Source organism: Anabrus simplex, chromosome 7 (genome assembly GCF_040414725.1).
Source record: "Anabrus simplex isolate iqAnaSimp1 chromosome 7, ASM4041472v1, whole genome shotgun sequence".
Classification (NCBI taxonomy): Eukaryota; Metazoa; Arthropoda; class Insecta; order Orthoptera; family Tettigoniidae; genus Anabrus; species Anabrus simplex.
The window spans coordinates 320,826,369-320,843,310 of record NC_090271.1 but is presented as its reverse complement, the minus strand read 5'-3'; the positions used below and the strand labels follow the sequence as shown (position 1 = coordinate 320,843,310).

General features: G+C 38.9%; 1 protein-coding gene across 1 annotated transcript in view; it reads right to left on the bottom strand.

The window, feature by feature from the left end:
- Rab3GAP1 (RAB3 GTPase activating protein subunit 1) overlaps positions 1 to 16,494 on the bottom strand; it is a 452,945-nt gene extending 436,451 nt beyond the window's left edge. Inside the window, exon 1 of the mRNA XM_067151789.2 lies at positions 16,230 to 16,494. Within this exon, the coding sequence (XP_067007890.2) occupies positions 16,230 to 16,428 (199 nt within the window). The 5' untranslated portion in view covers positions 16,429 to 16,494. The remainder of the gene's footprint in view (positions 1 to 16,229) is intronic.
- Positions 16,495 to 16,942: the final 448 nt, after the last annotated feature.

Genomic DNA, 16,942 nt, shown 5'->3' with positions numbered 1-16,942 from the left:
GTTTTTAAAAGTAGGAAAGATCACAATATGAAGACTGGAATTCAAGAGAACAAACTGGGGCAAATATTCGTTTATAGGAAGGGGAGTGAGGGATTAGAACAACTTACCAAGGGAGATGTTCAATAAATTACCAATTTCTTTGAAATCATTTTTAAAAAAGCTAGGTAAACAACAGATAGCGAATCTGCCACCTGGCCACTGCCGTAAATGCAGATCAGTATTGATTGATTGATTGATTGATTGTATATGTTGTAAAGGAAATTCTCTCACGACCAACAGTGTAAGTTCAGAGACTTGAAATCAGCTGATAATGATTTCTAATCAACAATAAATACACTAGAGTCCCGTTAATCCGAACCTCGTTAATCCGAACCTCGTTAATCCGAAAGTCCAGTTAATCCGAACTGAAAAATTCATTTTGTTTTTAAAGAATCTCCTTATTGAAATGAAAGAACATATTATAGAATGAAGATTTACTTTCATTTTATTAATCACATTTTACTAGAATAACTTAATGTAAACATCATTACACATCAGAAACAATCAATCACTGGTCGTTTATCTTACAAAGTCAGTTAGTTTCTTCTGCCATAGTGATTGGAACCTACTCGAAGAGCAGAACTATTAAATAAACATCACAAGCAGCTCTTCGCATCCTGGGCATAATGCAAAAGTGTAACCCGTTACCGTATTTTAGCAGTTTTAGGAGACAAGTTTTAACCTAGTTTTAGTCGTTTCCTATTCTGTGGGTTCTTAACTACCCTACTGTAATTTCAAACAGTATTTTATTAATGTAACTTCAAATTACAGTATGTATTGTAGAAACTATTTTCCTCAGACCATTGAGGCACTGGCCTTCTGACCCCAACTTGGCAGGTTCCATCCTGGCTCAGTCAGGTGGTATTTGAAGGTGCTCAAATACGCCAGCCTCGTGTAAGTAGATTTACTGGCACATAAACGAACTCCTGTGAGAGAAAATCCCGGCACCTTGCCGTCTCCGGAAACCGTAAAAGTAGATAGCAGGATGTAAAAACAATAACATTATTATTAGAAAATATTTTCCGGTTAATCCGAAAATTTCGTAATCCGAACAGTCCCCGGTCCCAATTGGTTCGGATTAACGAGAGTCTACCATATCTCTCTTAGGTTTGCAATGTGTTTTATTAAAATTTAAATTCCTCCACTGTTGTACACATATTCTACTTCTGCTACTTTGATTCAGAAGTCAGTTTTTAAAATTAATTTAGCATGGGTATACTTATGTCAGGTATCAGTTTTAAAATGTGTCAGTAACAACATTCAGCTCCAAAAATAATAATACTGGTAATAATGTTAATTTAATATTACAAATAATTTTAATTTTATTGGTGGCTAATAAAACAATAAAGGTGTAATTCTACAAATTCAGGAACTAGATCATGGAAGACTACTGGCAAAAATGAGTGCTATTGGACTAGAAAAAAGAGTGACTGAATGGGTGGATATATTTCTAGAAAATAGAATTCAGAAAATTAGAGTAGGCGAAGCTTTATCTGACCCTGTAATAATTAAGAGAGGAATTTCTCAAGGCAGTATTATTGGACCTTTACATTTTCTTATATATATCAATGATATGTGTAAAGAAGTGGAATCAGAGATAAGGCTGTTTGCAGATGATGTTATTTTGTACAGAGTAATAAATAAGTTCAGAGACTTGAAATCAGCTGATAATGATTTCTAATCAACAATAAATACACTAGAGTCCCATTAATCCAAACCTCGTTAATCCGAAAGTCCAGTTAATCCGAACTGAAAAATTCATTTTGTTTTTAAAGAATCTCCTTATTGAAATGAAAGAACATATTATAGAATGAAGATTTACTTTCATTTTATTAATCACATTTTACTAGAATAACTTAATGTAAACATCATTATACATCAGAAACAGAGGGTGACCTCGATAGTGTAGTGAGATGGACGGTGGGCAATGGTATGATGATAAATGGGGTTAAAAGTCAGGTTGTGAGTTTCACAAATAGGAAAAGTCCTCTCAGTTTTAATTACTGTGTTGATGGGGTGAAAGTTCCTTTTGAGGATCATTGTAAGTACCTAGGTGTTAATATAAGAAAAGACCTTCAATTGGGGTTATCACATAAATATGATTGTTAATAAAGGGTACAGATCTCTGCACATGGTTATGAGGGTATTTAGGGGTTGTAGCAAGGATGTATAGGAGAGGGCATATAAGTCTCTGGTAAGACCCCAACTAGAGTATGGTTCCAGTGTACGGGACCCTCACCAGGATTACTTGATTCAAGAACTGGAAAAAATCCAAAGAAAAGCAGCTCGATTTGTTCTGGGTGATTTCCGACAATAGAGTAGTGTTACAAATATGTTGCAAAGTTTGGGCTGGGAAGACTTGGGAGAAAGGAGACAAGCTGCTCGATTAAGTGGCATGTTAGGCATAGATATCAAGGATAATTTAATAAAAAACCACCTATTCAATACTTTCCACGTTTAATGTGGTTATTATCTACATGATTTTATGTAGACTTATTTAGGTCAGGTACATGTTTCACCCATTATTTTGGGCATCTTCAGCCTGTATACAACCTTTAGGTCAAGGTTTGGGACCTTTTTAACCAATATAAACCAATATAAACTTGTAACTTGTAAGTGGCATGTTCCGAGCTCTCAGTGGAGAGATGGCGTGGGAGGACATCAGTAGACGAATAAGTTTGAGTGGTGTCTTTAAAAGTAGGAAAGATCAGAATATGAAGATAAGGTTGGAATTCAAGAGGACAAATTGGGGCAAATATTTGTTTATAGGAAGGGGAGTTAGGGATTGCAATAACTTACCAAGGGAAATGTTCCAATTTCTTTGCAATCATTTAAGAAAAGGCTAGGAAAACAACAGATAGGGAATCTGCCAACTGGGCGACTGCGCTAAATGTAGATCAGAAGTGACTGATTGATTTGATTGAATATCAGCTCGTCATGACCCCAGTGCTGCTAATTTAAAGACAAATAATTCGACAATAATGAATAATGAACTGAACAGACCAGAAAGCTGCCGACTATGATCTCCAACATACAGTAACTTGTTTCTGAGTGCATGGCTTCCACTTTCAAGTGTTTACAACCAAAGCCTTCGAACAGCCAGCCTTAGGCTGCATCTGTGAACTATGAGGAAAGAAATGTGAACGACATCAGGTGGAGTGGTGTAACAGGAGACAAGGGTCTGTTAATGACTTATGTAGTGAATAAGCTTTTCATTTTCACTGTAATTATTTTGGATCAATGGCTATTAGCTGAAATCTCTTATTAATAAGTAGAGCCCGGATTTGCATGCAAATGCATGTTTTTAAATAAGCTGGTGACACTTCACAAACTTTGCAAATATTCGTTTTATGATTTTACGGTTATATGGAATCATTAAGTCATTTTTGTGATGCCACATTACTGAGATAGCAGCTTACAAACCTTAGTTTCGGACTGAACTTTCCATCATTAACCTGGAATTTCCTACCCGGAACTGTCACTCGTCTTTGTTATCGCAGCTTCAATCTTTAGCAGTTATTGAAGATATCATCATCTGCAATCATCGCACGGAGAGTAGCTGCAGCAACTAGAGATAAGTTGAACAAAGTGAACCATTTAATTCCCGATTTTGAATTCATAAAGCTTATAAAAGACATATTGTGGTGAAAATGTAAAAGACATACAAGTTGACAATTTGTCCCAAATGTCTTTATTAAAGTATGCACCTGTCACTTATTGTGATTGACGTAGAAAGGTCCTTTTCTGTGCTTAAGGATGTGCTGACAGATAAACGGAGGAGCTAAAATCAAGACTATTTGGAGAAATTAGTTTTTGAACAATGTTTGAAAAGGAACTGAATTTTGATAGTGCATATTTTCCAGTTTAATGTGCATGTTTTGCCATATGTTAGTGCATGGAAATCCAGGTTCTATTAATGAGTAATGAAACTGCTCTGGTCTCCCTTTGTGTGCCATGTAATAAAGTGTTAAATATCTTTTCTTTATTGCTGGCAAAACTGCATAGACATTTGGAAACAAACCACACCAAATGTAAGGTCCAGAACACAATTCTTTTTTTCCAACCTAAACTTCAAGGGTTAACAAAGTGTCAGGAAATGTTGTGAAAAAAGCACAAACTGATAACAAAAATGCTATACTGGGTGATTTACCATACAGCACTTGCAGGAGAAGTTCATACTATTGCAGAAACCTTCATTATATGTGCAATTGGCATGGTAATGTGTTTATTGGAAGAACAGCACAAAAAGAAATTTGAAACAGTACAGCTGTCTAACAATATCATCAAATATTGTATTGTGGACCTATCAACTTGAAAACAACAGACATGGCCTGTTAAACAGCATTATTTGTATTTGTCTGGAACATTTTCAAAAACAAAATTAAGGAAGATCTGCTACTCTGAAAATCTCTTCAACATTGTACTACATGAGAAGAAACTTTTAATGCCATTAATAGTTATATGTCCGAACATCAAAGCAGCCGGGAAAAGAGTACCGATGTTTGTACAGATGGAGCCAAAACAATGACAGGTAAAGAGCTGCAGTGGTGACACATACCAAAATTGCGGTGCTCTCCTGTCCATGTAGTCACTGCATACTGCATTCAATCTTCAAACGTTGAAGTCACACCATCCACCTTTGCGTGATGCTGCTGACATGACCCGCAACAACTTTAACGCTGTGAAAATTTGGAAAAATCACTGGGAATCTTCAACAGACTTGTCCCTTCACAACATGTTTTCCGGTGCGCAAATGATTAGCGGATTTCATCTACCATACAGGCAGTGGGTCACTCTTAACAGAGTTCAGACAAGCCATGGAAGATGCAGGGACTCACTCTACAAGTGGAACTGCATGTCACAGAATGCGACTGCGGTGCCGCAAGCAAACCATCGCTCGTACCGTTGGCAGCTGCAAACTACGTGCCTATTCGGGTAGCTGGGCTAATTTCTTGATTCCATTAGAGACAGTGTTAGAGTGGATGGAAGGGCTGGACATCCTAATATGAAACTGTTTTCGTGTAATTGTAATATATTCAATTGAATATATTTAGATTTTATGCCATACGCTAAATAAGTAACAACTGCATCAACAAGTGTTCGTCATCAGAACAACAGAAAATGGTTTAAGAACTGTGTGCAATCATCATCATCATCATCATTAATCAAATTAATAAATTCCGAGTGTTGTGACCCCACTGGCTTTGTCTTTGCTGGTCACATCTTTGCTGTAGCATCGCCATTCTGGAAGATCCTCGGTTTTCCTCGAGGAACATTGGAAAGTTAAACTGGTAATAGTCTTCACTTGCCCCCATCCATTTGGTTGCAGTCCTTCCCCGTGGTCAACTGCCCTCAACCTTCCCTTTCATAATCAACGTCTCTAGATTTTCTCCAGGTCGTCTCACAATGTGTCCAAAGAAATGCATTGATACGAGAAGAAAGGCGTTTTAAAATCTCCAGCTCCTGAGGAATGGATACGCTGGTTATTTTTGCGGTCCAAGGCACACATAGCTTTCTACGTCAGCACCACATTTCAAAGACACTGATGCCTTTTCTGTCCAAAGCCATGTATCACAGCCATTTGAGAAAACAAAGAATACAAGGGTTTCAATAAGACAAATCTTTGTATTGTGTCGGTGTTTTCTGGGCTTGCAGGCCGTGGCCCAGGAGCAAGCGATTGTCCCAACATTTCACAGAAGACTGCATTCGGCATTAACAAGGGTTCCGACCGACGTCAATAGCAGCGAAGCTCTCAGTGTAATGAAGTGGTGTAATTCAACCTCATTATATTGTGCAGGCTACGGTACGCTGTTCGCCTACTCATCCGCCGTGCTGGAGAGAGTGGGGGTGGGGGGTCCTAATTGGCCATTCTTTGGCCAATGGTTGACACATTACGGAGCCCGATGTACATCGACCTGCCTTGACGGAGACAGGCAACTGATCACCCGTTGCTTTTTCTGTTCTGCTGCGGCCGTCGTGCCTTTCAGGATTTGAAGCCTTCAGACTGGAAACCAGGCTTTGTTTACTCATTCAGATTCCTCCTTACGGTTGAAGCTGTTGGTGTGCTTCAGGATTTCAATGGCTTCACTTTGTAGCCAGGCGTGATAAGACACAATGTGTATGTATGACAAGAAATGTGTTTTTCCACCAATCAATACACAATTTATTGTAAACAGACTACACTAGTACCGGTTTCGGCCCTTAACGGCCATCATCAGCTAGTACATGATTAGTTTCCAGCCATTAGACAAAATCACAAGTTGTTATTATGTTAGACATCCGGATGTCTAATGGGGGATGGAATGCAAAATACAATAGCATGAAGTTAAAATATCTGTGGTCGAAAGTAAAAAGTTACAATAAGTTAGAACATGAGTATACAGAACACGCTAAAACATATGGGCCACAATATAAAACACTTAAAACGTTTTAACACATTAAAATTTTTGATATGTATAGGTTAGACACTTGTTAAAATTTGAGTTCATGTTGCTTGGATTCCATTCTTCTATCTTCCATGTGGTTCCTTTGCTTCTATGTCATGTTGGTTTAGTTGTGTGAGGTAATCTTCGAGAATGTTCTGAGGTTGATATGTGTCATATTGGTATGGACCTTTGTCATGAAAAAATTTTTGTGTTATATAATTCGACTGTGATGTACTCCAGTAAATTTTAATATAATAAACTGCAGGTCTTGAGTTTGAATTTAGAAGCTGTTGGTGGCAACACCTCTCTCGTCTATGTTCGTGGTTGTAGTCTGTAAAGATAAGTATAGTGTGTGTATGAAGGAATACCTGGTGAGTATATGGAAAGAGTACTTACTATTGTTGTTGTGGAGGTCTTGTACCAATATGTCTGAAGGTTTGCTGTGTCCTACTACGAGTGCATCTGGGGCTCATATTAGCTGTGGAGGGGAATGTAGGTGGAGGGGAAGAAGGAGTGACTATTGGGGAAGTAGGGGCAGGGTCGGGCTTGTGATTCGTTGGTTTGTTAGAGCGTGTGTTTACTATTTTGAGGTAATCATTCTTTAATCCCGGAATGGCTTTATAAAAAATGATGCTGGTTTTCTCTGTAATATCGTTAATGTTATGATTGGGATTAGCGTATTGGTCCAAAGAAATATAGAAATCTTCGGTTATGTTGAGCAGGAGGCCCTTAGAGTTTATGTTTAGTATCGTCATATCGTTATTGATGTCTGTGAAACTATGTTTAGATTCTTCTACATGTTGGCCTATTGATGAGAAACGGTTATGTTTTACTGCATTTATATGTTCATTATAGCGGATGGTGAAGTTTCTGCCTGTACGTTCAATGTAACTTGTGTTAATAAAACTTATAAATAATAAGTGATAAGACACAGTAGTTGACAATACTTTGGTGTCACTGTACTATATGTCATAGCCTGCTAGCAGCGAGTGTTCAGCGACTGATGATCTATCTGCTCGTCCCAGCTGGCTATGTCTGTTATGCTCCTTCGGTCATGTGGCGATGCTGCGTTTTGTGGTGCCTATGTAAACTTGGTCGCAACTGCACGGGATCTTGTAGACACCTCCTGTGGAGAGAGGAGGGCGCTTGTCTTTAATAGACCTCAGTAGTTCCTGGATTTTCTTCATTGGCCTATAAATGTTTTTTTCTCCATGGGACTCCAGCAGCCTCCCTATTCTGTTGGTCATTTTCCCAACCCAGTCTTCGGTGAAACGACAGGACCATCACTTGCTCCTGGACCACGGCCTATAAGCCCGGAAAACACTGACATGATTTGTAGCGCTGGCTATGAAAGCCTCAATTGCTATATACATATTTGTATTATTCGTAATTCCCCAGTTCTTAAAGGTCTTAGTTAATTTCATCATAGAGACTTGTCCTAGCAAAATCCTTCTCCTTATCTCTTTCTCTGAACTTCCCATATCACTGATTCTTGACCCAAGGTACACGAAGTCATGCACAACATCCAACTCTTTCAGACGACCTTTGCTACTCTATCAATCGCCATGAGTTTGGACTTACTGAGGTTGAGCTTCAGTCCATACTCAAGTGTGTATTTTTTTACATGCATGTTTATAGTGCTACAAGTTATTTTAAATTTTTGTGCGTTTGACAGACTGAAAAGTTTTCATGTTACATTAGCCTTCTTAACAAACCTAGTAGAAATGTAAGAAATACAGAGATATCATCATCATCATCAGCATTTCTTCGCTCCAGCAAGCCGGGTGTGGTTGTGTACGAGCCTCCTCCAGTTGTTCTATCCATCCATCCATCCATCCACAGATGCTGCTCATAAATGTGACACCAGTTCACATCTCTAATTTCAAGGTCCTTCATTATCTGTTTTTCCCAAACATCACAAGGTCAAAGTATATTCGAGGAGTCCTGTGAGGGTTCATTCTTTTCACGTGACCATACCATTGCAATCTCTTCACTTCTAGAGTCTCCAGCAAGCTTCTTTCCAATCCAAGCTGTTGTCTGATATCCACATTCCTTATTTTATCCATTTTTGTAGACAAGAACGGAGAAACTTCATTTCTGTTGCCTGAAGATGACTCTTTGTTGGTCCAGTAAGTGTTGCTGCTTCTAGGCCATACGTCAATATAGGTACTAGATATATTTTGTACAAGCTGATCTTGGAAACTAATGGAAATGTTTCATCCCAAAGTATTTGACGTACAGCGTGATAGAATTTGGAAGCTTTCTGTATTCTGTTGCTAATCTCTTGATGTATGGTATTGTCTGATGACAGAACACTACCTAAATACTGGAAGTTGTCTACAATATCCATCTCCTCATCTCCATTTCTTAGATGAACAGTTGGAGAGTTTCTACTCATCACCAAGCCAACTGTCTTTGTTTTCCTAATTTTGAGACCTAAGGTTGTAAAAGCTTCATGCCAGAGATCTAGTCTAGTTTGTACTTCCACTTCTCTCTCACCCCATACCATTACATCATCAGCAAAAACCAGGGCATTAGTTGTTGGATCCTTTCTCTTAACCGCTTTTAAAACTTCATCCATTATGATTATGAAGAGAAGTGGTGAAAGACAACTTCCTTGCTGGGCTCCACTCTTCGTTTCAAACCAACCTGACCTTCCATCCTGGACCTATACACAACACTTGGTTTCATCATATAATCATTGTACTCGTGCTATGATGTCATCAGGCACTTTCTTATGTCTCAAACATTCCCATATATGCCTGCGTGGTACATGGTCATATGCTTTCTTGATGTCCAGAAAAATGGTTATAAGTGTTTTACCTTTCTCCCAATACTTCTCATAGAGCATTCTGGTGGCAAAAATGAGGTCTAGAGTTGATCTATGAGGTCTAAATCCATGTTTTTCCTCCTCAAGTGTAGGTTCAACATATTTTCTAATCCTGCTCTCAAGGATGGATTCATAGATTTTGGGGCCATGTGACAGCAGAGTTATACCTCTGTAGTTGGTACATTTCTTTCTATCACCTTTTTTCAACAATGGGATGATGACTCCTAGCTTCCAGTCATTGGGTATTACATTCTCTTTCCAGATTCTATTTAGTACCCTGTACATCCACTGTTGTCCTACCTCTCCTAATGCTTTGATCATCTCAACACTTAATTCATCTGATCCAGTTGATATGTTGTTTTTCAGCTTAGATATTGCTGTCTCTACTTCCAACCATGTCAGATTAGTGGTATTTGTGCTGCCAAAATCATAAGATTCGTCGTCTAATGGGGTGACATTTTCATAACAGTTCAGCAAAGTTTCAAAGTGCCTTTGGAACTCCTGTAATATTTTGGTCTTATCCCTAGTCACCTCACCATTAGGAAGTTCTACAGATTGGATAGATTCATTTTGAGTTCTTCTATTCTTAACAATACTGTATAACAGTTTTTAATTTCCATCCTGCGTTATTTTGGTAGCCAGATATTCCTTGCATTTCTGCTTTTCAGCTACAACCAACTGTTTGACCTGTAATTTTTTCTTTCTGTAAAGTGACAGCTTCTCCTCTATTTCATGTTGATCTCCCTGCGTTCTTGCTTGATATAAGGATCTTCTTGCATGGTTTCTGTCATTGATAGCCTTTTTAATATCATCATTCCACCAGGCAGTTTCTTTAGGTTTTCTTACTTGACTCTGTCGTCCACATACTTTTTCTGCTGTACCAACCTTCTTTAGAGTATCCCATTCTTCATCTACCAATTTCAGTTCTTCTCTTGGCAACAATCTGCAGACACCTTCCCTGAATTCTTCCTTTACACTTGGCTCGGTTAGTCACCAAGTTTTTATTTTTGGGACTCTTTTGTTACAGACTTTGGGAGATCTTTCCTCTGCAATAACTGCAACCAACAGTCTATGGTCTCCACCAAGGTCTTCACTTGGAATGATCTTAACATCATCGACATTTTTTTCATACATTGTGATCTATCAGAATATTATATATTAGTGTATCTATTTTATCATCCCAGCTATATCTTGTTATTTTATGGGAGTCCCTTTTCTTGAACCAAGTGTTACTCACTATCAGGTTGTTTCTCATGCAGAGATCTAGCATATATTCTCCCTCCTCTTCATTTCTGTTTCCCATTCCATGAGTGCCCAGTATGGATTCATATCCTGTTCGTTGTGAGCCAACTTGTGAATTAAAATCACCCATTACAATTAGATTGTCACACTCAGTGTGTTCTTCCAAGTTATTAAGGAAGTTAGCCTTTTCCTCTTTTGAGCATCCTACTTGTGAAGCATAGACTTGGATCACATTGTACTTTTTCCCTCCTAAGTTCACAGATAACTTAATTATCCTTTCACTAACAAACTAAACTTTACTACAAGCATCTATGTCTTTATGTATTAAAAATCCTACTCCAGTCTTAGACTCTACTTCATTTCCAGACCAGTAGAGACTATAGTCCAATCTGATATTCATTTTCCCAGTTTTCTTCCACTTTGTTTCACTCAGGCCCATGATCAGAAGTTTCTTCCTTTCCATGCAGTCGACCAGCTCTTCAGTTTTGTTTCTCAATGTCAGGATATTTAATGTTCCCACTCTGATACTTTTTCTTTGTTTGGTTTGGTGTAACATTGGGCTGTAAACTGTCATTCACACCAAACTGATGTCATCGTCGTGAATTCCTACATCTGAGGCTCGTATTATTCTTGAAAACAACTTCTTCAGTAATCCCTCTGTTGACCTGCTGAGCCTAACACAGACAGAGATTTTCTTTCATGGTTTTCTCCCTTAGCCTTTGGTGTCCAGTCACCTCAACCTACAAGGCAGCAGGTTGTACTCATATTAATCCCTGAATACAGGGCTGCCTCTTTTGCCATCTCCACCGTACCGAAGTCCACCTTCTCCACTGTAGAAGTCGTTGAGGTCTTCACTCGTAACCCTAAGCTGGGACCCTTACCAGATGTTACACACTGGATCAGTGTGCTCTGGGACTCACATAGGCAGGAGCAAAGTCACAAGTCACAAATAAGGATGACATAAAATATGGCATTTCAAATAGCAATTTCTCACCTACAGATTAATATTCTATTCATACTCTCAAATTACCAGTCATTGGCATTAACTTTAGCTTATTCTTCCTGTCATGTACAAATACAATTTAATAATCTCTTTTCATGTTGTTTTAATCTATTTGTGTGCCCTTTATGTCTATGGCCAGTCTTTTTCATTACATTTTCATCGATCAGTTTATTTACTGCATGTATTCTACCACTGTCTGATTACCAATTCTTCAGTGTCTACCCTAATTTTAACACTGTCTAATTCCCTCTCCCTTGCTGACTCAAAAAATACTACTTTCTTTCTTCTATATTTCTACTAATACCAGTGATGTTCTTTCAAATGCCAGCTTATTTGTTGAATTATATCCAACAACTCTGCAAATAACCTCAACCAATGTGGCTGTGGTTAACTCCCAATGAGCAAACAAGGGAAAATGCCCCCTTCAGAGCACGTCCCTGGGTGGCAAATAAGGGCTTCCCTATAGGGATGATCATTGGATCCATGGACCAACAGGTAGCCCAATTCCTGCCAATTTTAAAATACTGGGACACCCTCTCTCCAGAGGACTGCCTGTCTAGTACTACATGTTGTTGTTTGTCCAACCCTTGTCCTGTTTCCCTACGGGGTCGGGTATGAGGTGAGATGAATCTGTCGTGGTGGTTTTTTATGACCAGATGCCCTTCCTGACGTCAACCTCATCAGAGGAGTTAATGAGATGAAATGAATGATGTGATATATGATAGTAGGGAGAAGGTGAAACCCGGTGCCGGCACATAGCCTACTCCTGTCAAATAGCACCAAGGGGTCTGCTCAAGGCTTAACGTCCCCATCCGACGGACGAATCACCATCAACAGCACCATCTGCCCTCACTCCATATGAGCACTGTGAAGAGGTTTGGAATTTAATTTAGGCTTTTGGCACGCAATCTAATGATTAGAAATTGTATACTACCACCTCTCCTCCCCTGCCGGCCAACATTCTGATGGTGAAAATTTTTTCGACCAACGGGACTCGAACCGGCTAACCTCTGTGTCAGACCGTTTAGACCTCAGCGCCTTAACAATCATGGCCACCAGGCGGGCTTGTCTCGTACTACATGTGCCACAGTGAAAGGCTCTGAAATCATAGTGTGTGGGGCTCCTCCCTGTAAGTTGAGGTCCACCTTAACTCTTTGTCATCCCCAACATTCTACAGCACTCAAATATTATCACCCGCCTGCTGTCCTAAATGCTCCAAAGCGTTCGTCACACTTCGCATTCATTAGAAGTGTGTTGAGAGATATATTGAAGGGTCTTGTGAAACCACACTGTATTCCCTTTACTCAGCAACCTGTAAGGAACTTGTTGACAGCATTTCCTGTGTGTATTTCCCAAAGAGACCTACTTTATAAACATCATCTTTCAGTTAGAGATTATTCTTGTTCTAGTTCACACCATGTCGTCTAATTGCATAGTTGTGTTGAAAGGTATGAAAGAATGCAAAATATGTTATGTTAGAATGTTAGAAGTTAGTGGAGATAGTGAGATTTCTAGTTGTGGTTCAGAATTGTATTCTGATGAATGTAGTAGTGATAATGATTCCAAGAATCATGAGTGTAAACAAATATTGTGTGAAGATCGAGGGACAAGGCTACAAAGAAATATTACCAGTGATATCTGGAGTCACAATATTACTTTTGATGAACTGAAAATATGGGAAAACAGTGCCGGTCCAAATCACGATTTACCTTCCGGGAGTTCAGAAAAAGATTTTTTGAATTGTTTGTTGGATCAGAATTTTACGAGCTAGTAGTAGAGCAAAAGAATATTCATGCTGAATATTTACAAATAAAAACTGGCACTGTCGATACTACCTGGCAAGACACTAATGCTGGTGAAATAAGGTTATATGTAGGAGTTCTAATTTATATGGGATTGGTTGTTTGACCTGAAATAGATGATTACTTTCTAGGAGACTTCTGCGTGTGTGTGCCCGTTAGTAAGGCAGGCATTGACACTAAAAAAGTAAACAGGCCAACAACACAAGATGAACATTACGATATTCTGTACAAAGCAAGACCAGCTCTGCAACTTAATGAAAAATTCGGAATTTTGTATGCACCTGGCCGGGAACTCGCAGTAGATGAAGCTAGGATAGTTTTCAAGGGAAGATTTATCTTGAAACAGTACCTCATAGGGAAACCCACCAAATGGGGTATCAAAGCACGTGATATTGCTGACAGTGGAAATGCCTACCTTCCGAAATGTGAGATTACAAGAGGAAGAAAGAAACGCGAGGCCAGAATTTATTATTAGGAGAGCAGGTGGTTTTACACCTTTCTCGGACATCAGTGATGGTCCAGGCAGGATGTTAACAGACCTTGATGAAGTAATCCAAGAGAATGGGCTAGAATAAGAAGAGACTAATATCCGCATCCAGAAATTAGAGCAAGCGTTCCAATTGACTAAAAACATCTATAATAAGAAGATGCTGAGTTTCGGAGTCAAATTAAGACAATACAGCACTGTTGTTAGACCAGAAGGCTTATATGCTTCAGAGATCCTGTGTATGAATTGAAAAGGCCTAGTCAATCAACTACTTAAAAGAGAACGCAGGCTACTAAGGAAGATCTTTGGCAACAGATGGGTTGACGGGCTTGTTCGACTGAAATCCAATAAAGAAGTATAGAGCAAGATGGAACCGTTAACAAAAGTAATCAGAAAGAGAAGAATACCGTTGGGGTCAGAAAAGAACAAGAGTTGACAAAGGGAGGTTGGAAGACTGTATACTACCATCCCGGAAGAACATGAATAATGACCGACTCACAAAGAAAATCTGGAATTTTCTAAAACCAAAGTCATCTAAGTTGAGATGGTTCCAAGAGTGTGAGAAAGATCTGAGAGAGGTGGGCATTACGCAGGATGAAATCAATGACAGGGTTAGTTTCAGAAGGATGCTGAAAAGCTATCAGGGTTTTATAAAGGAGACAGAACGCACAAGACAGAGAGGCTCTTTACCCTTTACCAGAGGAGTTTCTACTCAAGAGATACTGACAGGATCACAAAGCCTGCAGATGAACAAGAAACAGACATTGAAAATGAGATTGTTTGTTAACACGCAGTCCATATAGGCTCAATTTGAAAAACAAAACAAAAAATAATAATAATAACATACATACAGTACATCTTCATTACAGACTGTTAAAATGCCTTTTAGCATTCAGTCTGCAAGCCTCAATCCTCTATTTGAAACTAGTTCTGTGGCCTCAATAGTTCTATATCTCTCATCTTTAAATCATTAGAAACCGAGTCTAACCATCGTCGTTAATCTCCTACATAACCTATCCTCCTCCATTCGCCTCACATGACCAAACCACCGAAGCTTGTTTATGCGTACAGCTTCACCCATCAAGTTCATCCCTAACTTAGCCTTCATTTCCTCAGTCCGAGTACCCTCCTGCCACCTGTTTGTACCAGCAATAATTCTTGCAGCTTTCATGTCCATAAGACATCAATAAGATATCCTGAGTCCACCCAGCTTTCACTCCCGTAAAGCAAAGTTGGTCTGAAAACAGACCGAAGTAAAGATAGTTTTGTGCGTAAGCCGACTTTCTTTTTATAGAATACTATTAATTGCAAGCTCAGTGCATTAGCTTTATTCACCTTGATTCACTCTCACATACTACTGTATACTACCATCCCAGGAGAACACACATCCTAAATACATGAAATTCCAGCTTTGTATCCCCAATCTGACATTAAATTCTCTTGGATTTCTTACCTACCGACATTAATTGTCTTCAAAAGGCTAATTTTTATACTATACTCATTGCACCTATTTTCAAGGCTTTCAGCACAATCTGCCATTAAGACCAAGTTGTCAACATAGGCCAGACTGCTTACTACACTTTTACCTAATTGAATCCCTCCCTGCCACTTTATACATTTCAGCAGATGATTCATGTAAACTATGAACGACAAAGGTGAAAGATTACAGCCTTGTCCAACCCCTGAAAGTACCTTGAACCAAAAACTCATTCTACCATCAATTCTTATTGCAGCCCAATTGTCATCATAAATGCCTTTGATTTACTGTAATAATCAACCCTTAATCCCTCCGTACTCTGTCATATAATAATAATAATAATAATAATAATGTTAGGTAATAACTGTATGATCTCAGTTACAGAGGTGCAGACCACCTCAAGTGTTGCTATCTTAGCGGCTGCATACCATTTTTGACATTCTGATTGTTCTGACTTGCAACAAAAGTGGAATTGTACTCATCGGTCCCGATGGCCGACTTAATTTAATGTTGTCGCATGATAATGAGTGTACCACAAGAGATCTTCATATGTCAACAATGACTAATGTTAGACTGCCCTTCAAAAACAGACTACTTCAGCTGGGATCGAATCAGGGAACTTGGGACCATGACACTAAGTTATATCACTGAACAAGTGAGGCAGCAAGCAAAAAGAAAATAACCCCTTCACCCCTACTGGTACATTGAAGAAAAGCTGATGATATGAAATGCCAAATCATCTCGTTCTCCTCTAAGAACAGCGTTATAACAGATTAAGCCACTAAACATTGACCAGGTCTGTTGTATATTTATGAAATCCATTATTTGGATAACCACAATCAATAACTGATCTACTCTACATTTGTTGAACACACCGCCAGGTTTGATTGACGATTTATTCAGAAATGTTAATTATGAACGTACCCGAAAATGGAATTTTTTCCTTTCTTGTTTTATCCCACGCAGCACTTGAAAGTTCACCTTTCTTGAGAGGTGGCCCTCTCTTTACTTGAGGCAGCTTCCACTCAAATATTACTTTCTCTAAATTCTCTATAAATATTTCCCAGTTAGATGCCAATGTGAAATCAACATGACGAGAATCATCTTCATTTTCCTCAGACATTTCAGCTACACCAACACCACTAACACACGCCAGCTCTCGCTGCTTACTGTTGGTTTGACATCAGATGTCAACAAGAAACATATGTTCAATTTCGCTACTCGAATGTTTTCAAACGCCAGCTTAGCCAATCCATGTTCACATAATTTCACTCCAGACTTTTTCAAAGGAAATGTAATTAATGATAGCCTGATACTGAACAAGATTGAAATTGTACTAGCAAAGTATACTGAGCAATATAATTAAGATTTAGGTGTGTGATCTGTTATCTCCTGACTACAGATAGCAAATATCAAAGAACATTTTGAAACACATCCGTGAAATTAACTGATAACTATTTCTCTATAGTGCCGAGGACATGTTCGGCTCGTCAGGTGCAGGTCTATTTATTTGACACCCGTTGGCGACCTGCGCGTCGCGATGAAGATGACACACACACACAGTCCCCGTACCAGAGAAATTAACCAATTAGGTATGGTTAAAATTCCCGACACTACCGGGAATCGAACCCGGGACC